Source organism: Bos indicus x Bos taurus, chromosome 9 (assembly GCF_003369695.1).
Source record: "Bos indicus x Bos taurus breed Angus x Brahman F1 hybrid chromosome 9, Bos_hybrid_MaternalHap_v2.0, whole genome shotgun sequence".
Classification (NCBI taxonomy): Eukaryota; Metazoa; Chordata; class Mammalia; order Artiodactyla; family Bovidae; genus Bos; species Bos indicus x Bos taurus.
Genome location: NC_040084.1, coordinates 70,629,283 through 70,651,446, shown reverse-complemented (window position 1 = coordinate 70,651,446; position 22,164 = coordinate 70,629,283). Strand labels below are relative to the sequence as shown.

The following is a 22,164-nucleotide window of genomic DNA, read 5'->3' as shown; positions in this document are numbered from 1 at the left end:
CTTGCTTGCAGGCATTCATTACTCACCTTCAGTGTCAGCACCATCCTACTCAGGCCTTAGAAGTGAAGTTATAAACTGGAAGGAAAGATCCTATACTTGTTTTATTGTTTTTGCTAGTGGTTATTATATCTATAACTGTAATATGCTATACTAACCTATACTATTCTACATTATTGGGGTACAGAGTGAGCTCCACTTTAGACAACAAATAGGGATTTAACATTTATGAGTCAAATAAATATTTTGGAGAAGCAACAGGAAGTGAATATCCTAGAAAGACTGAAACATATTGACTTATCCAATTAAATTTGGAAAGCAATTTGTTTTCTCTTCAGTAACAGTCTTATTTGAGTTTTAAAAATTCATTTCATTTGGAAAATGTAAAGATATCTTATACTTCCTCAATCCAATGGCTTACATTTATTCAGAGGACAAATTCATGCTTGCTGAACTATTCTTAAAAACCCGACCACTCACAATGACTTTTATGGCTTTCCTAAACCAAGGGTAAAATAAAGCATAGATCAAGGGGTTCATGGCTGAGTTGTAATAAGCACACCAACAGAAAATCTCATAAATATAGGCCGGGGTTATGAAGCCCATAAAGGCATCAATTAATGAGTCAATACTGTATGGTAACCACGAGATCATGAATGCTATGACCGTGATACCCAGGGTTTTAGCTGCTTTTCTCTCTCTCTTGGCTACTCTGGATTTGTAACTGTCTGAGGATGACTCTGCTTTGCTACCAGTATTTTCAATCTTTTTAGCCTGTTGTCTGGCCACAAGAAAAATATTACTATAGAGAATGATCATGACAAGGGTAGGTATAAAGAAGGACAGAAAATCTATCAATACCCAGTTTTGATTTACAACTGTCTGACAGCCTCCTGCACAGTTGAGGGCATGAGACAATTCCTCTAGCCCTTTCTCATTGGCACCCGTGTAGAACACGGCGCCACTGTAAGTAAGGGGCAGGATCCAGGAGATGCTGATGCATATGCATGATACAGACACCGTGAACTTGGTGGGATAGACCAGAGGCTCAGTAACAGCAATGTACCTGTCGATGGAGATGAAGCACAAGTGGAAGAGAGAAGAGTAACAAAATGCTGTGTCAAAACATGTGTGAAAAGTGCAGAAAGTTCGCCCAAAGTACCAGCAGCTCTCCACAGACCTGACCATGCTGAAGGGCATCACAGTCACTCCCACTAGAAAGTCTGCACAGGCCAGAGAGGCAATGAGACAATTGGTTGGTGAGTGCAGCTGCTTGAAATGAAGGATGGCAGTCATCACCAGGAGGTTTCCAAACACAGCCAGGACAGCCCCAAAGCCATACACCATGTACAGAATCACACGGGATGTGGGTGAGTAGGGGGTCTTCACACAAGATCCGTTCAGGTGCTCGTAGCAGAGCTGCACAGCTGCAGTGGGGGACGAGTTGCTCATGATCTGCCCTTTACATTCAGAGAATTCTGTCCTCGATTTCCACAGACTCTCAATGCTTCTGAGGGAAAAACATACAGTAGGATGCCTGAGGGAATTATCACATATTAGTACTATTGTTTTTCAATTTTCCTTTTTTTTTTTTTTTTTACTATAGATCTCAATTGTGTTCAATAGCAAAATAAAATACAAAAAATTACATTGGCCAAGATTGCTAGGAGTTAGTTTTGACTAACGCTGTTTCCTTGATTTGGTAAAGTCTTAAATATTTTTAGGTGTTTACCTCCAGAGTTCCTCTTTTCAACAGGGTGTGATATGAGAACTAATTGTAGACAGAAAGCACCATCTCCTGTTAGGTTTATCTGCATTACTGCCTAAAGCACACAGTCCTTGCAGATAAATGAATGCCATCTATAGGAAAATCCCTAGATGGAATCCCTGTAGAGCAACTTGTGAAATTGGAAGATTGTTTTCAAGAGTGATTATTAAGACAGTTATTCTACAAAATGACTCCTCGCATTAAGTTAGGTTACTCATTACATTTCTACAAAAAAAAAAAAAAAAAAAAAGCCAAAGACTTTTTTTTCTTCTTAGACTTGAAAATTTCCCCTAATCTCACTTCTGTTGTGGACACTTTCTTGCATTTTTATTGTGAAGTAAGCCAGAAATAAAAATACCAATATAGTATACTAAGGCATATATGTGGAATTTAGAAAGATGGTAATAATAACCCTGTGTATGAGACGGCAAAAGAGACACTGATGTATAGAACAGTCTTATGGACTTTGTGGGAGAGGGAGAGGGTGGGGAGATTTGGGAGAATGGCATTGAAACATGTATAATATCATGTATGAAACGAGTTGCCAGTCCAGGTTCGATGCACGATACTGGATGCTTGGGGCTAGTGCACTGGGATGACCCAGAGGGATGGTATGGGGAGGGAGTAGGGAGGAGGGTTCAGGATGGGGAATACATGTATACCTGTGGCGGATTCTTTTTGATATTTGGCAAAACTAATACAATATTTTAAAGTTTAAAAATAAAATAAAATTAAAAAAAAAAAAAAACAAAGATAAAAGAGGGTATGAGCAGTGACAGTGAATACTTGGCTTTTTTCTCCAGTTAAGAATCAGCTTTGCATCTTCACTGGACACCAACAAACAGAAAAAGGAACACACACTGTGAGCAACTTGCAATGAAAGCACTGAAAGCTCCATTCGTTGTATTTAGACACACCTTGCTTTCTGAGCTTCTGTTACAGTTAGCGCTGGCAGAGAGATCATTGTCTTCTTAGGGTATTATCACTGGAAGCAGACTGCAATGTCTCTCCATCCATGTGAGAAATGGGTGTAAACCCCCCAAGTCCTGCTTCTGTGAGATACTCACAAACAGAAGACTTCCCATTCCCCTCTGCAGTGGGTTCCATGCTATCCCTGCCCCAACCTTTGCAAAAGATATGTCCTTGTTCTAACCCCCCAAATCAGATCTTCTTTGGAAAAGAGGCCTTCACGAATTTAATAAAGAAATCACCCTGTACTACAAAGAAGGGCATTAAATCTAAGAGCAGTGTCCTTCTAAGGGACAGAACTTGAGAAACAGGGAGAAGAGAGAAGATGGCTCTGTGAAAATGGAGGCAGAGAATGGAATGGTGCCACCAGAAACCAAGGAATGCTTGGAGGATCAGAGGCTGGAAGAGGTAGAGAATGACTCTCCCCAGAGCCATGGGAGGGGAGCATGGCCTGTCAATGCCTTGATTTCAGACTTTAGTTACAGGACTGTGAGAGAATACATTTCTGGAGAGAATAGTGCCGGCAAGATTGTGGTTGTTTGTTATGGCAGCCTGGGAAAGTAAGACACTCTCCTGGATGGTTTTCATTAGAATGGTTGGCAAGGAAGGAATTATAGCAAAGTATCAAAGGATGAAAATCAACACACTTCATTCAAAAAGCTGGATTTCATAGCTTTGAAGGCAAGTTGCAAACAATGAGAGTGTCTGTTGTCAGCCAATCAGCAGTCATAACCTGATACTATAGGTATAATTATGTTCATTTTAAACAAAATATTTTTAGAGGAGTTTTAGGTTCAAAACAAAATTGTGTGGAAGGTACAGAAAATTTTAAATCCAGCTTGTACATCTGGAAGTTTTCGATTCATGTACCGTTGAAGCCTAGCTTGAAGGATTTTGAGCTTTACCTTGCTAGCATGTGAAATGAGAGAATCTGTGTATATGCACCACATCTTCCTTATCCATTCATTTATAGATAGACAGTAATGTTGCTTCCGTGTCCTGGCATTGGAAGCATGGAGTATTAACCACTGGACCACCAGGGTCTCCTTTCATTCTCCTCACTGTGCTGAGTGTCAGAACCACCACCCACCAAAAAGTCAGCCAAGGTCAGAGAGGTGATGAGGAACTGAGCTGGAGAGGACAGCTGTTTGGAATGAGGCCAGTGAGTAGAGCTGCTGGTACCTTGGAGAGCTTTATTATCAACTGATTATTTCGAAGAGATCTTTTGTTATTCTGCCATCTGTCATTGAGTTTGATTTCTACTCTTTATGCCATTTCTGAAAAAGTGATGAGCTACAATACATGAGTTTGGTATAAGCTATAGGGGGAGCCCACCTTCTAAGCTGGGAAGACAATGTCCCTGGAGAATGATTGTACAGAGGTTTGAATCAGAAAGTACCAAGGGTAAATCCTGGATATGTAATTGGACAGCTTACCTGAACTCTCCTGGCATCAGATTGCTCAGCTCTGATTTGGGAGTAGTAATACCCACCATAAAGGGCTGTCTGAATAGAAGTAAGGTAGGAAAAGACTTAACTTATGCTTAAGTCCAATTAATTACTATATTACATTACCAATAATATAGAATAATACAGGTTAGTATAGCATACTAGAGTTAGAGATATAACAACCATTAGTAAAAATAATAAAACAAGTACAGGATCTTTCCTTCCAGTTTATAACTTCACTTCTAAGGACTGAGTAGAATGACGGTGCTGACACTGAAGGTGGGTAAGTGATGAACGCCTGTAAGCAAGAGGTGAAGGTAGAATGCAGTTGGCTTCCTAGAGCAAGTGAGCTGGAAAGACTGGTGTCAGTGATTAGATACCCAAATTGGAGGGATTTCAAGTACAGGTCCATATTCTAAAATTCTAAAATCTATAACATTGAAGTTTGTTTCTAATTAATTTGTTGACAAACACTTGCATGAGGCTATTTCTAGTGTTAATTTCTTATCAGTCTATCTGAATATTCATGCAGATACATTAATACTGTTTTGACTATCTGAGTATTGATGAGGAAATAATGCATTGATGACAAGTGCTTCACACTCTCCACTGGTATATTCCAAATATTTAAGGGATAGGCCTTTTAAATGAAAAAGTAAAAGAGTCTGATTTCTATAAGTCCTAGGGGTTTCAGATAAAAGATTGTATCTAGTAAATTACAAGTCCTAAGTAAGGACAGAGGCAGGGTGGAGGTGATATTCTAGAAGGAGAGAATTTCTAGAAACTGTGAGGCAGATTAGTGCATGGTCAAGAGCACAGACTCTGGATCCAGTTGTCCTAGGATTGAATTCAGGCTTTCCCCAACTTCATAACTGGCCCAGGCCTCAGTATTTTCAGCTGTGAAATGGGGACGATAATTTTACCTTCAACAAAGAGTTAGTACGATGATTATTAGGGTTAGTATTGCTAAAGCACATGATTCAGTATTTAACAGAGCAAGTGTTCACAACTTTAAATGTTTTATATACATATATGTTTATGTATAAATATATGTATTATAGTTGTGGAGAGAATGATGAAGTGCTCAGAATTAACATTAAGAAGCAAAAAGGAAGAAGGGCCCTGTGCCGATGTTGACAATATTGGAGAGAGGCAAGACTGGTATAATCTGATGACCTTTGGGCGTTTCTGGGAGGTTGGAGGGTGACTGCTCCACCACCATGAGAAAGAATGCAAAGGATGCCCCCTCATTGCTCTGCTGTGAAAGAGTAGAGACCTCAGATGAAGACCAGGTTCCTAAAACGTGCACAGAACTGACACAGAAGGAACATGTTTGTAAAGTTAAATCTCAATATTTATTCTTTGTAATGTCTTTCGATCTTAATTCAGTTATGCTGAAATGCCAGTCTGGGGATCAGTGCCAGTGTGGGGGTCAGAGAATGAGAACAATAAGATGCGTGTCTCATATTGTTTGTTCAATTTACAGAACTGCACTTTATTCTTAAATAATCTATTTCTTCTATATTGATATTAAAACATACTTTTCTTCTGTGCTGCTACTACGGCTAAGTCACCTCAGTCGTCTCCGACTCTGTGCAACCCCATAGATGGCAGCCCACTAGGCTCCGCCGTCCCTGGGATTCTCCAGGAAAGAATACTGGAGTGGGTTGCCATTTCCTTCTCCAATGCATGAAAGTGAAAAGTGAAAGTGAAGTTGCTCAGTCGTGTCCGACTCCTAGCGACTCCATGGACTGCAGCCTACCAGGCTCCTCCGTCCATGGGATTTTCCAGGCAAGAGTACTGGAGTCGGGTGCCATTGCCTTCTCCTTTCTTCTGTGAAATTCAGCCAAAACATAAAGCTGTCCCTGCTACTGTTGCTGCTGCTGTCTATGATGTCCTGAGTTGGCAAAGTTTATGTTTGGCAACTATCTGTTGGTTCCTTGAATTTTTTTTTTTTTACAAATTTTCTTGTTTCTGAAACCCAAGTTTCTAAGAACTACCATCCTGAGACATTAGTCTTTTTAATAACAAAGGTTGCATAGAATAACCCTAAAAATAAACCAAGGCAGCCTCTAGTCAATTCCAAACTTCTGAGACAGTGAAATCTCTTCCAATAAAAGCAGATATCGGAAAAATCAACTACATATATTAAAAAAATAAAATGCAAAAAAATAAAAAGCAATATCTAACATCGACTATAAAAGAGTTGTGCTGAGTCTTTCTATATTGTTTTTGCTACTCATCAAAACTTATTAGAGGAATCTATGCTATTTGCTACTCTAGTGTTTGACTCTCTCCTATATTCCACATATAGTGGGAGGTCCATCTTAGAGGTATTCATATGAAGAGCTGGTTATCTTCCTCTGAGGAGCACACATTTGGGGAGAGAGGGGCACACAGTATACCAAACAGATCATCAGAAAGCAGAAAGCAGTGTAACAGACAAATGAACAAAGTGGTTCCTGAGAAGGCAGGGGCTATGTAGATATACATTTACAACCTCTATTGTTCTCGCTTTTCATTCATGAAGAAATGAAGACACACGTTACCAGGTACTGCTGGGACTTCCCTAGTTGTCCAGTGGCTAAGACTCTCCATTCCCAATTCAGGGAGCCTGCTTTCAGTTCCTGGTTGGGGAATTAGATCCCACATGCTGCAACTAAGACCCGGTACAGTCAAATAAAATAAAATAAAATAAAATAAAAATAAAATTATAAAGTACTATTAATATATGAGCTATTAAAGGAGCACATGATTTGCAAATATAATCATTCCTTATCATAATAATATATGATACCCATGAAAAAATTGTATGCAATTTGCAAATTCATAACACTCAGGTGCCTTGAAATGTTTTGAAAGTAGAAGTCTTGCTGTGGAGAAGCAGCTCAAAGGAACCAAATAGTTATTAATAGAAACAACAAGATTGTTTGTATTTGCTTGCCGTGCAGACCAATCCTGCTATAGAAATTAAGATGTAATTTATCTAAATGATCCTCCCTTCACCCTTAGAGGGGGAAACCTTATACAGTAAAATATATAATGAAGAAGTCTAGGTTGAAATGATATGTCACAGGAAATCAATTATTCCCACCAGTGTCCCCATATCTCCAAAGAATTTTGTTTAATCTTTCCTTTATGATGACAGAATTTTTCCTTTGACATAATTAGTACAAAGCGTGTTTTCATATTGTTCCCAGAAACTTGATGGCAGTGGCTGGGCCACAACAGGGGAGAAAATTTACTTACTGGTTATTTCATTTAATTTCTGACTCCCTGGATGTGAATACTGGCTGTGTGTGTGTGTGTGTGTGTGAACACTCAGCCACATCTCAGTCTTTGCGGTCCCATGGAATGCAGGCTGGCAGGTTCCTCTGTTCATGAAATTTTCCAGAATACCTGACTGGGTTGTCAGTCCTTACTCCAGGGGAGCTTCCTAACCCAGGGATCGAACCTGCATCTCTCGTGTCTCCTGCACTGGCAGGCAGATTATTTACCACTAGCACCACCTGGAAAGCCAGAATACTGGCTCTATTGTTTAACGGATATGCCACCTTGGGCATGAGACTCACTTCTTTATGCCCCAGGTTCCTCGTTTATGATGTAAAGTAATAATAATATAGTAACAATATTCCCTTGCACATGGAGTTGTTGTGAAGACTGAGTGGGGGAGGTAAGGCGGTCCCAAGTGCTCAATGAAAGATCCATAATTCAGACAGCACTCTTAGGGGTAGATGGTTTTTATCGTTGTACCCTGCCAGTTCCAAAGCTCACATGTTACACACCAGTAACACTCAGTAAGTGTTCGCTGACACAAAGGCCAATAGACTAGCCCGCATACAGCCAGAGTAAATTAAGAAGAGAAATGAGGGCAAGTGCTTGTTGTTTTCTTAATAAGAAAGTTCTAAAATATTTATAATTATAGACAGAATTGAATGTTGACCTAGGAAAGGAAGTGGTAAAACTAAATGTTTTGTCTAATATATGTGAAAGTCTACTAAAACAAAAGGAAGACAAGTATAAATGCATTAAACTAGATGTTAGAGTGCTTATTTGAATCCAGAAGCTTTATGACATTCAGCAGACTTTTAAACTTTGATTTTAGCTTTTTCATTTTTAAAACGAGGAAGTATGATTTCTCTATATCGTGTGGCACAGGATTAGAGAAAGTTACTGCACTGAAGAAGGCAAAGTGGTTGTCTGAGGAGGTTTCACAAATAGCTGATGAAAGAAGAGGAGTGAAGAGCAAAGGAGGAAAGGAAGGATATACCCAACTGAATGAAGACTTCCAGGAATATCAAAGAGAGATTAGAAGGCCTTTTAAAATGAACAACACAAAGAAATAGAGGAAAACAACAGACTGGGAAAGACTAGAGATCTCTTCAAGAAAACAGGAGATATCGAGGGAACATTTCATACAAGGATGGGCACGATAACGGACAGAAATTGTAAGGACCTAACAGAAGCAGAAGATATTAAAAAGAGGTGGCAAGAATACACAGAATAACTATATATAAAAGATCTTAATGACTCGGATTAACCATGATGGTGTGGTCACTCACCTAGAGCCAGGGATCCTGGAGTGAGAAGTCAACTGGGCCTTAGGAAGCATTACAAGGAACAAAGCTAGTGGAGGTGATGGAATTCCAGCTGAGCTATTTCAAATCCTTAAATATGATGCTGTGAATGTGCTGCACTCAATACGCCAACAAATTTGGATAACTCAGCAGTGGCCACAGGACTGGAAAAGGTCAGTTTTCAATACAATTCCAATAAAGGGCAATGCCAGAGAATGTTCAAACTACCATACAATTGTGTTCATTTAACATATTAATAAGGTTATGCTCAAAACACTTCAAGCGCGGCTTCAACAGTGAACCGAGAACTTCTGGATGTACAAACTGGACTTAGAAAAGGCAGAAGAACCAGAGAGCAAATTGTCAAAATTCACTGGATCACAGAGAAAGCAAAGAAATTCAAGAAAAGTATCTACTTTTCCTTCATTGATTTCAAAAAAGCCTTTGACTGTATAGTTCAACAAACTGTGGGAAATTATTAAAGAGATGGGAATATCATACCACCTTACCTGTCTCCTGAAAAATCTGTGTGCAGGACAAGAAGCAACAGTTAGAACCGGACATGGAACAAAGGACTGGTTCAAAATTGGGAAAGCAGAAAGACAAGCCTGTATATTGTTACTCTGCTTATTTAACTTATATTCAGAGTATATCTGAATGTACTGACATGTGTACATCTGGCATGTTAAATGCCAGAAGTGATAAACTGCAAACTGGAATCAAGATTTCTGAAAAAATGTCAATAACCTCAGACATGCAGGTGATACCATTCTAATGGCAGAAAGTAAAGAGGAAATACAGAGCCTCTGGATGAGGGTGAAAAAGAAGAGTGAAAAGCTGGCTTACAAGTCAACATTCAGAAAACTAAAATCATGGCATCTGGTTCCATCATTTCATGGCAAATAGAACAGGAAAAAAGCCAAAGCAGTGACAGATTTTATTTCTGGGGGGGCTCCCAAATCATTGCTGACAGTAACTACAGCCATGAAATTAGAAGATGCTTGCTCCTTGGAAGGAAAGCCATGATAAATCTAGACAGCATAATAAAAAGCAAAGACATAATTTTGCTGACAGAGGTTCGTAGAGTCAAAGCTATGGTTTTCCGGTAGTCATGTATGGATGTGACAGTTGGACCATAAAGAAGGTTGAGCACCAAAGAACTGATGCTTTCCAACTGTGGTGCCAGAGAAGACTCTTGAGAGTTCCTTGGACAGCAAGGAGATTAAACCAGTCAATCCTAAAGGAGATCAATCCTGAATATTCATTGGGAGGACTGATGTTAAAGCTGAAGCACCAATACTCCGGTCACTTGACGTGAAGTGAAAGTCGCTCAGTCGTGTCCGACTCTTTGCAACCCCATGGACTATAGAGTCGAGGAATTCTCTAGGCCAGAACACTGGAGTGGGTAGCCTTTCCCTTCTCCAGGGGATCTTCCCAATTCAGGGATCGAACCCAGGTCTCCTGCATTGCAGGAGGATTCTTATCCAGCTGAGCCACACCTGATGGGAAGAGCCAATTCATTGGAAAAAATCCTTATGCTAAGAGAGATTAAGGGTAGGAGGAGAGAGGGGTGACAGAGACAGAGGATGAGATGGTTAGTTAACATCATGGACTCAATGAACATGAATTTGAGCAAACTCTGGAAGATAGTGAAGGACAGGGAAGCTTGGTATGCTGCAGTCCATGGGGTTGCAACGAGTCAAACATGACTTAGTGACTGAGCAACAACAACGATTGCATTTTTGAAAGCAGTAAATCAAAATAAATTGATGATTTTCACTGTCAGAACTGAAGAGTTAAGGGTAAACTAATGCTAAGCAGTCTAGGGTGCCTTTAAATCATTTGTTTCATCTTTAACCATCAAGTAAAGATGGGAGAGTTTCTCATAAGTACATTAAATCATAGATAATACACAGTCTCAGGAAAGGTTTACCAATTTAAAGCATTTGTTAAATAATAGTCAGAAATGATGTCCCTAATATATGATTGATTTACATTAAATAAGAAATTAGAGAAATAAACAAGGATATTTTGAAATATATTCATCCCTGTCCCAATGATATGATTCTCTGATTTCTCAAACTTGATATCTGATTGCTACGAAATAAAATTAGAATAGAATCAAGAAATTTATTTAAAAAATTATTAAAATTACAGAAATACAGCATTCTCTAGTCTTAGTACCCAAAACAAGTCTCCATTTCTGAAAAGTTGACTGGCTTCTATACAATGTGAATTGCTTAACTTGTTCAGTTTCAAATTTGTGGGTTATATAAAATGCATTTATCAGCCTCTGTCTGTCATCTTTTTATATCCTTCATTTCAGTTCTGTATTTTTTGGAACATATTTGTAATTTGGGCTTTCATGTATATCACTGAAAATCCTTATAAATAATCTTTGGAACAATGCAAAAGTGAACAAAACAGAAGGCTAATTTAACATAAAGTACAATAAAAAATGACAATGTTAAAAACTCGTGCATGCTATAAACATGTTAACTGGTAAAATTTATAAAGTCAGCCAAAATTTTATGAGCAGACAATCACCAGGAAGTAGCCCACTCAACAAATGAATGCTATTTATAACATCAATTACCTTTCCCATAGCAAATAATTCGACAGATATTATAGTCAATATATTTATCTCTGGGTTGATTTTATCCGACTCCGACATTATGTTTCTGGACTCACAAATCTGAACACTTGACAGGGCAGAGTCACTACTTTGCCCTCCCTGAGCCAGAATACTTTTAAGTATTGTAATAGTAATTAAATAAATATTTCACAGGAAAAAAGAGAAGCTATAACCAAGGATTAAACTATTATAAAGTAATAAAGGGAGGATTTAGAATAACAAAACATTGCAGTTTCTATCTTTTACATTTTCTCAAGAATGCTACAAGGAAGGGATTAATAACTAGAGATGTATAGTGAAGATCAGAGACAAGTAGCAACCCAAGATCAATGTTAAAATGCCACATTTCTGGCTCCAAGGTCATGCTGTTTCCATAACAACCAGGTTTTTATGTTATATTGACCAAAGAATGATGAAACTGAATTTAAGTCTTCAGGTCATATTGGAAGCCTAATTTATTCTTTTACTTTACAAGATCTTGCATGTATATGGTTACATTTTCTACCCAATGGAGTGTTCACGGTGAATCTATATTCAATTCCTCCATCTAAAATATGGACTTAGCCAGAAAATAAATTTACTGTCAAGGAATTCGCTCTCAAGACTTTGCCAGTGACAATGAGTTTGATGGCTTTTCGAAACCAAGGATAAAAGAAAGCATAAATCAAGGGGTTCATAGCTGAGTTATAATAAGCAATCCAAACCAGTATTTCATAAACATATGTGGGAGTGATGAAACCTAGGAAGGCATCAATGATGGCATCCAGGAAGTAAGGCAGCCAGGAGACCAGAAACGCTAGCACTGCGACGCCCAGTGTTCTTGCTGCCTTTCTCTCCCTCTTGGCCACTCTGTCTTGGAAGCTGTCTGAGCATCTCCCAGTCTTGTTGTTCAGACTCTCAATTTTTCTAGCCTGCTGTTTAGCAATGAGGAAAATCTTGGAGTAAAGAACTATCATCACAAGGGTGCGGATGAAAAATAATAGAAAATTCACCAATACCCAACTCTGATTCACTGCAATTTGACAGCCTCCCACACAGGTGAGCGCACTTACTAGATCCTCCAGTCTAGCTGCATTTGCTCCTGTGCCAAAAAAGGAAAAAGAATAAATAATCGAAAAGAGCCAGGAGAAGGCAATACACATACCAGAAACAGACTCAGTGAACCTGGTTGGATAGACCAGGGGGTCAGTGACAGCAATGTACCTGTCCAGAGAGATAAAGCACAAGTGGTAGATGGAAGCATAACAGAATGACCCATCAAAACAAGTGTGAAATTTACAGTAACTTTCCCCAAAGTACCAGCAGCTCTCCACGGACCTCACTGTGCTGAATGGCATCACAGTCACTACCACCAAGAAGTCAGCACAGGCCAGAGAAGCAATCAAGAAGTTGGTAGGAGAATGCAGCTGCTTGAAGTGGAGAATGGAAATCATCACCAGGAGATTTCCAAATACAGCCAGCACAGCTCCAAAGATGAACACTGTGTACAGGATGAGGCGGGGGCCTGGTGAGTAGGGGGTTTTCACACAGGATCCGTTCAGGTGCTCGTAGCAGAGCTGCACAGCTGCAGCAGAAGGAGACGCACTGCTCATGATTCTCTGGTTTGCTGGAAACCTGTCACCCTCTGTGGCCCAGGATGTCATTCCAGTTTTCAAAATGTCCTTAAAGAAAAGATAAATACAATGTCAGCACTTGCCAGTGTATTCTGTCTTTAATTCCTTGTAAATGCAAATCTTCACTTGTATGTTTAGAAAGTGATTCATATCCTCATCTTGTAAAATGATCACTTCCAAATGAATAAGCAGGTAATTTTCAACATTACATAAAATGCTGTTGATTTAAATTTTTAAAAAATCTTACCTAGTTTTTCATATTAAAGGAGACGTTGTCTTCAAGAAGCTTTTACAGGATACATGTCCGAATGCCACATTTTATTAGCATTATTTTCCTAATTTATCAAAGCAAAGATAATGACCCAAACACTCCCTCCCCTCAGGAATGTAACTAAACAATTTCAATCTCCAAAGCCCTTAAAATTGAATCCCCATAAGTTCAAGGTGCTTAGAAAGAAAATTAAATAACAATTATGTTTATGCTAAAATAAGTTTATGCCCTACTAATTTCCTGATGACACTTTAGCTTTTCATGGAACAGAATAGTGCCTATTCTTTAAAATCTTTGAGTGGAATTTGAAAGTCATATTATTTGCTATTATTAAATACTACCTTTTCACTTTTTTTAAAACCTTTTATCGGAGAAGGCAATGGCACCCTACTCCATTACTCTTGCCTGGAAAATCCCATGGATGGAGGAGCCTGGTAGGCTGCAGTCCATGGGGTCGCTAAGAGTCGGACACAACTGAGCGACTTCACTTTCACTTTTTCATTTTCATGCATTGGAGAAGGAAATGGCAACCCACTCCAGTGTTCTTGCCTGGAGAATCCCAGGGGCAGGAGAGCCTGGTGGGCTGACGTCTATGGGGTCACACAGAGTCGGACACGACTGAAGTGACTTAGCAGCAGCAGTAGCAGAACCTTTTATGTATATGATTTCTGTGTTGAATGTCACTAGAACTCTTTCAAATAAACTCTTTATCCCTACCAGTGTTGATTTGTGTTAAAAAAATTAAATGTGTGGGCTCAGTTGCTCAGTCACGCAGTCGTGTCTGACTCTTTGTGACCACATGGGTTATAGCCCACCAAGCTCCTCTGTCTCGCCTTTTCCAGGCCAGAACACTGGAGTGGGTTGCCATTTCCTTCACCAGGGGATCTTTCCAATCCAGGGATCTAATATGTGTGTTTTATGTCTCCTGTATTGGCAGTTGGATTCTTTACCACACCACACACTGAAAAGCTCAAAGAAGTTAAAGAATTATATGTTAAATACTTGAATGCTTCAGGTTTGCTTTTAAAAATTCTGACCTGGGAAAGTGGGGTAGCAGAATACAAGGTGTTTGCCTCAGGGAACAACAAAGGAAGTGTAAGTACAAATAAAACATCGTTTCTGCTCCTGTTGTTGTTGGAGTTGTAGTGGGAGCAGCATGGAAGATACTTAAAAAATAAAATATTGAAAGGACTTTTGGAATGTGGATATTCCTATGTTATACGCTGGATTATACCACTGACAAATTTCCTTTTTCTCTCAGCATTCTACAACAGATCTCACCTTAGTTTTTCAAAAAGTGTTTTTTGCAGCTTCCCTGATGGTTCTGTGATAAAGAATTTGCCTACCAGTGCAGGAGACACAGGTTCGATCCCTGATCGGGGAAGATCCCATAGGCCATGGAGCTACTGAGTCCCTGCACCACAACTACTGAGCCTGTGCTCTAGAGCCCGGGAGCCGCAACCACTGAGGCCATGTGCTGCAGCTACTGCGGCTCACGCACCACGTGCTCACAGCAAGAGAAGCCGCGGTGATGAGAAGGCTGTGCCCTGCAGCTAGAGAACAGCCCCTGCTGGCTGCAACTGGAGAAAAGCCTGCGCAGCAACGAAGACCCAGCACAGCCAAAAACTGAACAAATAAAATTATTTTCTTTTTAAAGTGTTTTCTGAGGAAGGACTTCTATGTTTAAAAATCAGCTTTTTCATATTGAGGCATAAAATAAATTTGAAAAGTTTACATTTTTAGCACGCACGAATTGATGATATGATAAATGTATCCACCCTTATACTCACCACCACAACCAAGGTAGAAAGCAACACCCTGGCAATTCTTCTCAGGCCCTTTTATAGTTAATCTCACCCCACATTTCCTAGGGAAAACGCTGATCTCCATTCTAGAGATTAATTTTCAAGGCCCCAAAATCTTTTATGAAGAGTCACAAAGTTTGTCCTCTTTGATGTCTGGCTTATTTCACTCAGGTCAATGTCTGTGAGTTTGATCCATGTCTGAGTACATTTTAAGCTCATTCCTTATTGTTGCTAAATGTAGTTCCATTGTCTGAATATACCACAATTATTTTATCTGTATTTTGTTGTTGTCCAGTTGTTCAGTCATGTCTGATCAGTTAATAAATATTCAGACTGTTCAGCTTGGGGTTGTCATATTGGGAAGTGTAGGTTTAACTCTGCAAGAAAGTATACACTGTCTTCTAAAGTAACTGGACCATTTTATACTCCCACCAGCAAGCTATGAGTGTTCCAGTTTGCTCCAAATCTTTCTTTCCTCCTGGTGGATTGTCTATCGACTTAAAAGATTTTGGAATAAATCAAAGCTTATCCACTATACTTTATCCTACTTCTCTAACTCCACGTGAGAGGCCAACCTGTGAACAAGTAATGACAACTCAATGTGGTGATGGCTCGGATACACAGAGTGCAGTGGAGGTCACCACAATGAAGCAAGGGAACCGTATCCACAGGCAAAGTTACCAAGCAGCTAACTATAAAGATAGGTTGAGAGGGTCAAGAAGATATTTAAGGTAAAAACAGAGAAGGGTTCCCAGGGCAAGAGGGCAGTGTGTTTTGAGGCTCCGAGATGGGGGTTGGACGCATTCGCAGGGCTGAGAGCGGCTGTAGCGCAGGCGCAGTGTGGGGAGCAGCATGAGCTCAAGGAGACCTGCGCACAACCTGACCCCACCCCCCTCATTTTGCCAAGTTGCTTGGATTTCTACAGAAGTCAGTGGGTAGGAGGGGAGAGGACATGAAATACCCGTGATAACAGATACAAATCTTCGCTTCACCTGCTCAGGGATGCTAGATAGGACTTATTTTTCTGCAATACTCTTAAATCTACTTAGAGTCTCACACCTCACCAGGTACAAGAAAAATACCTCAGTAAATATAGGGATTGTGACCTTTATCCCCACAGTGTCATCCATCTTCGGAGAGCTAGGTCTCACATTAGTATCTCTGGGTGTTCTTTGAGGTCTGTCTTCTGAGGAATGCATTTTCCTGACCTAAGGGACAGACTTATAATCTTTCCTGGTGGCTCTGTCCATGGAATTTTCCAGGCAAGAGTACTGGAGTGGGTTGCCATTTCCTTCTCCAGGGGATCTTCCTGACCCAGGGATCGAACCCGGGTCTCCCGCATTGCAGGCAGACGCTTTACCAAAGAATTCGCCTGCCAATGCAAGGGATGCGGGTTGATCCCTGGGTCAGGAAGATTCCTTGGAGAAGGAAATGGTAACCCACGCCAGTATTCTTGCCTGGGAAATCCCAGGTACTCTAGCCCGCCATGCTCCTCTGTCCACGGGGTCACAAAAGAAAAGACAAGACTTAGTGACTAACAACAAGGGGCAGACCGGGCAACATTCCCCTTCTAGATGGGAAATGCTCCTTCCAGCCTCGCTGGGAGGTGAAGTCTCTTCTCAGAATATGTGCGTCTACTCAACACATCTACTGTTTATCACTTTTCAAGAAATGACCTGAAGAGTAGAAATAAAGCACAAGTGGAACTTTGAACCATGACTTTTGGTAGCTTCCATCGCTCCTAAAGACAGCATGCAATTAATATAGACAAGAAGAGTTGGAGCATGTTAAAGATATGCTGAAAGAAAACCATAAAAATACTTAAAAATATTAACATATAATTCCTTAGATACTTTATCTGTATAAGGTGCAGTTTCTAAAATATACTACTGTACCTGTTGGAGAAGGCAATGGCACCCCACTCCAGTACTCTTGCCTGGAAAATCCCATGGATGGAGGAGCCTGGTAGGCTGCAGTCCATGGGGTCGCTAAGAGTCAGACACGACTGAGCGACTTCACTTTCACTTTTCACTTTCATGCATTGGAGAAGGAAATGGCAACCCACTCCAGTGTTCTTGCCTGGAGAATCCCAGGGACGGGGGAGCCTGGTGGGCTGCCATCTATGGGGTCACACAGAGTCGGACAAGACAGAAGTGACTTAGCAGCAATGTACCTGTGTCATAGTTTCATTAGATAAGACAAAAATATACCAAAGATATATTCTCAAAAGATATTCATCCCATGCCAAATAAAACAAGCACACAGATAAAGCTAATGATGCTTAGATAAAAATAAAGGTGATATTATTAATATCAATTTTAACCTATGTATTTTAATCACAAACATTAAAATGATAAAGCTAAATTACAAAGTAAATCCCCCTCCCCAAACATATACACAGTCTGTTATACATAAAATTACATTTTGTAAAAGTGTAATATGGGGACCTAGTCCATATATGGTTTTATAATCTAGGTCAGATTTTTTTGCTTCTGTTTTCTTTTGATTTTAGTGAAAAAAATATATTGTGGTTGTCTTACCTTGTTAACTGTTACAAGGCATTTGTTCTTTTAAATGGTTTTATAATGTTCCATTTCAAAAGTAGAACATAATTGATTTAATTTACACCATATCAATCCTAGTTTATTTCAATCTATAATTGAGAGATATACAATGAATGTCCTTGTCATGTTTCCTTCCTTGCCTGACTCTATCTTCTTAGGCTTGCTTGGCAGAAATGGAACTACAGAGTCAAGTGATATGTGATTTGAAATTTTATATAAATGTCTTCATTTTCCTCTAAGACAAGAGATATTAAATTGTGTTTTTCCTATATGAACATGCCCAACTCTCAGCAGTGTGCTCAACTTCTCAGAATCTAATTAATCTGATATTAATGATCCTTTCAATGCTGTCCTTCCAAGTTGAGATATGAAACTTTATTACATTTTAACTAACTTTTTTTTAAACTTTACATAATTGTATTAGTTTTGCCAAATATCTAACTTTTAAAATTATTTGTACATTGGACATTTTAATGTATTTCTGAGCCATACCTCTGTAAAATTTCCTATTTATTTGTTTAGTGGGACATTTGTCTCTGTCTTTCTATTGTGTAAATTGCTTTTACATTTTAAAATCTACTAATTCTTCATCATACATGCTACTGATAGTTTTTCTAAGTTTGTATGTTTTTCCTTAACATGGCGTTCTCTCTTTGAAGTTTAAAAATTAACTGCATCGATACTGGATGCTTGGGGCTGGTGCAGTGGGACGACCCAGAGGGATGATATGGGGAGGGAGGAGGGAGCAGGGTTCAGGATGGGGAACACATGTATACCTGTGGCGGATTCATTTCGATATTTGACAAAACCAATACAATATTGTAAAGTTTAAAAATAAAATAAAATTTAAAAAAAATTAAGTGCCTGAATCCACATGGATTTACTGTCATGATTCCACCAACAAAGTTAGAAAAATATATATGTTTTCTTCTGGTTTTTTAACATCGGGAAGAAATCAGTTTTGATTTTGTGAAATACATGAAGCAAGATCCTTAAGAATTTTTCAAAAAGTTTTATACAGCAACATTTCTAAATTACACATTTTTCCAATAACATAGATAATAGTGGTATTTTTTTTTATCATAAACAGTGTATAAGTTCCAAATAGTACCTATAGAAGGAAAAATAACGGACAATTGCTCTCCATCATGAGCTGGAAGGTAAAACAACAAACTTCATGAAATGAGAAAACGGTTACATAAAGGGATGCAACTATAATAGAAACTGGGGTTCCATTTGGCTAACGGTTATTCCTACATTTACAAAATATCTCCTGAAAAAATAAAACATGAATCTCATCCTGAGTCTGAAATGGCTGATGGATACATCTCAGAGACCTTTAGGAGCTCTAGAAGACTGGACCCCAAGAATCAATTTGCTCAAAATAAATGCAAACGGAGCCCACAGAACAACCTGACATTAACAGGGAACAGAGAAGGAAGAAACGTGAAAATGAAAAAAAAGTTAAGTGGTAGGAAAGGTAAAACAGCAACAGGCTTGAAAGAAGAAAATAACAACTGACAGAGCAGGCTGGTGTAAAGATTTGAGGAAACTAGAAATTACGGCCACTGTGTGGACCACTACTAGATAACAGGGTTCTATCAAATGCTCAAAGGATGCTCACTTTTCAAAATACGTAAACGTTTAAAAGTGAAGCTGCCAAAGTCGAGGTGCCATGTCTCCTCCTCAACTGAATGATCATTTTCAAGTCTATATTTCATGCAATAATCACTACAGAAATTTCCAATATATCACCAGATCAACTTAAAATTTTTCAAATCATCGATATGAAACTTAGGCTTTAGAAGTTAGTTTTATAATTCATAAACTGTCTTTTAATATTGCCAGTTTAATAAGTTCTATTGCTCTCCCAAACCAATGGTAAATGAAGCATAAATCGAATGATTTAGGGCAATTTGCAATAACTGAACCAACAAAGTATCTCATAAGCATATGAAGTGTGATAAAACTTAAAGAAGAATCAATCAATGAATCAGATACATCGAGTAATCATGAGACCAAAAGTGCTACATTGTGAAGCCCAGGGTTTTAACTGCTTTTCTCTGTCTCTTAGCCACTCTGATCTTGCGAGTCCCTGGTAACAAATGTATTTTCTAGTAATATTTCCCATCTTTTTAGTCTGCTTTCTAACCATAAGAACAATATTTCTGTACAGTAGCATCTTAACAAAGCCAGGTGTGAAAAATAATAGAAATCCTATCAATATCCAAAACTGATTTAAACAGGTTGAAAATCACTTATTACGCAGAGAGCACTTACTAATCCCTCCATCCCATCATCTCTGACATCTGTGTACAGCTTGGCACCACTGTATGCCAGGGGCAGGATGTAGAAGATGCTGAAGCCAATTCCTGACACAGACACCATGCAGACTTAAACATAATACTTTTAACTGCATCCCAAAAAAATTCCCTGGGAAAATAATCAAAGCAAGAAAAGCAGAAAACTGGAGAAACTTAATCACAGAGAAATTTTTGATAAATTGGGAAAGAGTAGATCAGTTTGTAAGGAAAAAAAGAAAGGAAATAAAAGGCAACAGACATGTTTACAGGTTACAAAGGGAAGAGTCAATGGAATAAGAGAGAAAAGGTGGGGAATGACTGCAGGGAACAGGAAATGGTGCATTGTACAGCAGTTAACAATAATGGGCTTAACATTTATTAGTCAAATAAATATTTTTGGAGAAGCAAAAGGGAAATGCACATCCTAACAGACTGAGACATTGATTTATCCAATTAAACCGGAAAAGCCATTTGTTTTCTCTGCACTAACAGTCTTACTTGATTTTTTAAAAATTCATTCATTTGTAAAATGTGAAGATACCTTCAACTTCCTCAACCCAATGGCTTACATTTATTCAGAGAATAAATTCATGCTTGCAGAACCATTCTTGAAAACCCCACCACTCACAATGACTTTGATGGCTTTCCTAAACCAAGGGTAAAATAAAGCATAGATCAAGGGGTTCATGGCTGAGTTATAATAAGTACACCAACAGCAAATCTCATAAATATAGGCCGGGGTTATGAAGCCCATAAAGGCATCAATTAATGAGTCAATACTGTATGGTAACCATGAAATCATAAATGCTATGACCATGATACCCAGGGTTTTAGCTGCTTTCCTCTCTCTCTTGGCTACTCTGGATTTATAACTGTCTGATGATGACTCTCTTTTACTACTAGTATTTTCAATCTTTTTAGCCTGTTGTCTGGCCACTAGGAAAATATTACAATAGAGAATTAGCATAACAAAGGTAGGTATAAAGAAGGATAGAAAATGTACCAACACCCAGTTTTGATTTATAACTATCTGACAGCCTCCTGCACAGTTGAGGACACTAGACAATTCCTCTAGCCCTTTCTCATTGGCACCTGTGTAGAACACGGCACCACTGTAAGTAATGGGTAGGATCCAGGAGATGCTGATGCATATGCATGACACAGACACTGTGAACTTGGTGGGATAGACCAGAGGGTCAGTAACAGCAATGTACCTGTCGATGGAGATGAAGCACAGGTGGAAGAGAGAAGAGTAACAAAATGCCACATCACAGCATGTGTGCAAAGCACAGAAACTTTGCCCAAAGTACCAGCAGCTCTCCACAGACCTGACCATGCTGAAGGGCATCACAGTCACTCCTAGTAGAAAGTCCGTACAGGCCAGAGAGGCGATGAGAAAATTGGTTGGTGAGTGCAGCTGCTTGAAATGAAGGATGGCAGTCATCACCAGGAGGTTTCCAAACACAGCCAGGACACCCCCAAAGCCATACACCATGTACAGAATCACGCGGGATGCGGGTGAGTAGGGGGTTTTCACACAAGATCCGTTCAGGTGCTCATAGCAGAGCTGCACAGCTGCAGTGGGGGATGAGTTACTGCTCATGATCTGTCCTTTACATTCAGAGAATTCTGTCCTTCTTGATTTCCATGGACTTTCAATGCTTTTGGAGGAAATCATACATACAGTAGGATGCTTGAGGAAATTATCAGACATTAGTACTATTGTAAATCTTAAATAAGTTCAGTAACAGAATAAAATGCAAAAAATTTACATTGGACAAAGTCACTGGGAATTTCAACTAACTAAAGCTTAGATCCTTGAATTTGATGAAATTCCCTTTTGGTCCTAAATATCTTTAAAAAATTTTTACCTTCAGAGTTCCTCTTTGCAACAGGCACTGATACGGGAAGTAATTATAGCATCAACTCCTGTTAGGTTTATCTGCCTTACCGCCTAAAGCATACAGCCCTTCCAGATATACAAATGTCATCAATAGGAAAATCCCTAGATGGAATCCCTGTAGTGCAAGGTGTGAACTTGGAAGTTCATTTTCAGTAGTGAGTGTTAAGAAAGCTACAGCACAAACAACTGTTTTAATTAGGTCATTGTGTTTCTTTTTTTTTTTTTCTCATACTTTTTTTTTTAACTTTACAATATTGTATTGGTTTTGCCATATATCAACATGAATCCGCCACAGGTATACATGTGTTCCC

At 39.1% G+C, this 22,164-nt stretch overlaps 3 protein-coding genes across 3 annotated transcripts; all 3 read right to left on the bottom strand.

Moving 5' to 3' along the window:
• Positions 1-420: 420 nt before the first annotated feature.
• LOC113898818 (trace amine-associated receptor 6-like) lies at positions 421-1,455 on the bottom strand. Its single transcript, XM_027552171.1, has one exon. The coding sequence runs from the start codon at positions 1,447-1,449 to the stop codon at positions 421-423; it is 1,029 nt and encodes a 342-aa protein (XP_027407972.1). The 5' UTR covers positions 1,450-1,455.
• A 10,499-nt stretch (positions 1,456-11,954) lies between these two features.
• On the bottom strand, positions 11,955-13,019 carry LOC113898730 (trace amine-associated receptor 7a-like). Its single transcript, XM_027552136.1, has one exon. The coding sequence runs from the start codon at positions 12,984-12,986 to the stop codon at positions 11,955-11,957; it is 1,032 nt and encodes a 343-aa protein (XP_027407937.1). The 5' UTR covers positions 12,987-13,019.
• A 7,502-nt stretch (positions 13,020-20,521) lies between these two features.
• LOC113898817 (trace amine-associated receptor 6-like) lies at positions 20,522-21,559 on the bottom strand. The gene has a single exon (XM_027552170.1). The coding sequence runs from the start codon at positions 21,551-21,553 to the stop codon at positions 20,522-20,524; it is 1,032 nt and encodes a 343-aa protein (XP_027407971.1). The 5' UTR covers positions 21,554-21,559.
• Positions 21,560-22,164: the final 605 nt, after the last annotated feature.

Excerpts from the sequence above, each read along its gene's own strand:
- LOC113898818 (XM_027552171.1), bottom strand. The coding sequence starts at position 1,449 with ATGAGCAACTCGTCCCCCACTGCAGCTGTGCAGCTCTGCTACGAGCAC.
- LOC113898730 (XM_027552136.1), bottom strand. The coding sequence starts at position 12,986 with ATGAGCAGTGCGTCTCCTTCTGCTGCAGCTGTGCAGCTCTGCTACGAG.
- LOC113898817 (XM_027552170.1), bottom strand. The coding sequence starts at position 21,553 with ATGAGCAGTAACTCATCCCCCACTGCAGCTGTGCAGCTCTGCTATGAG.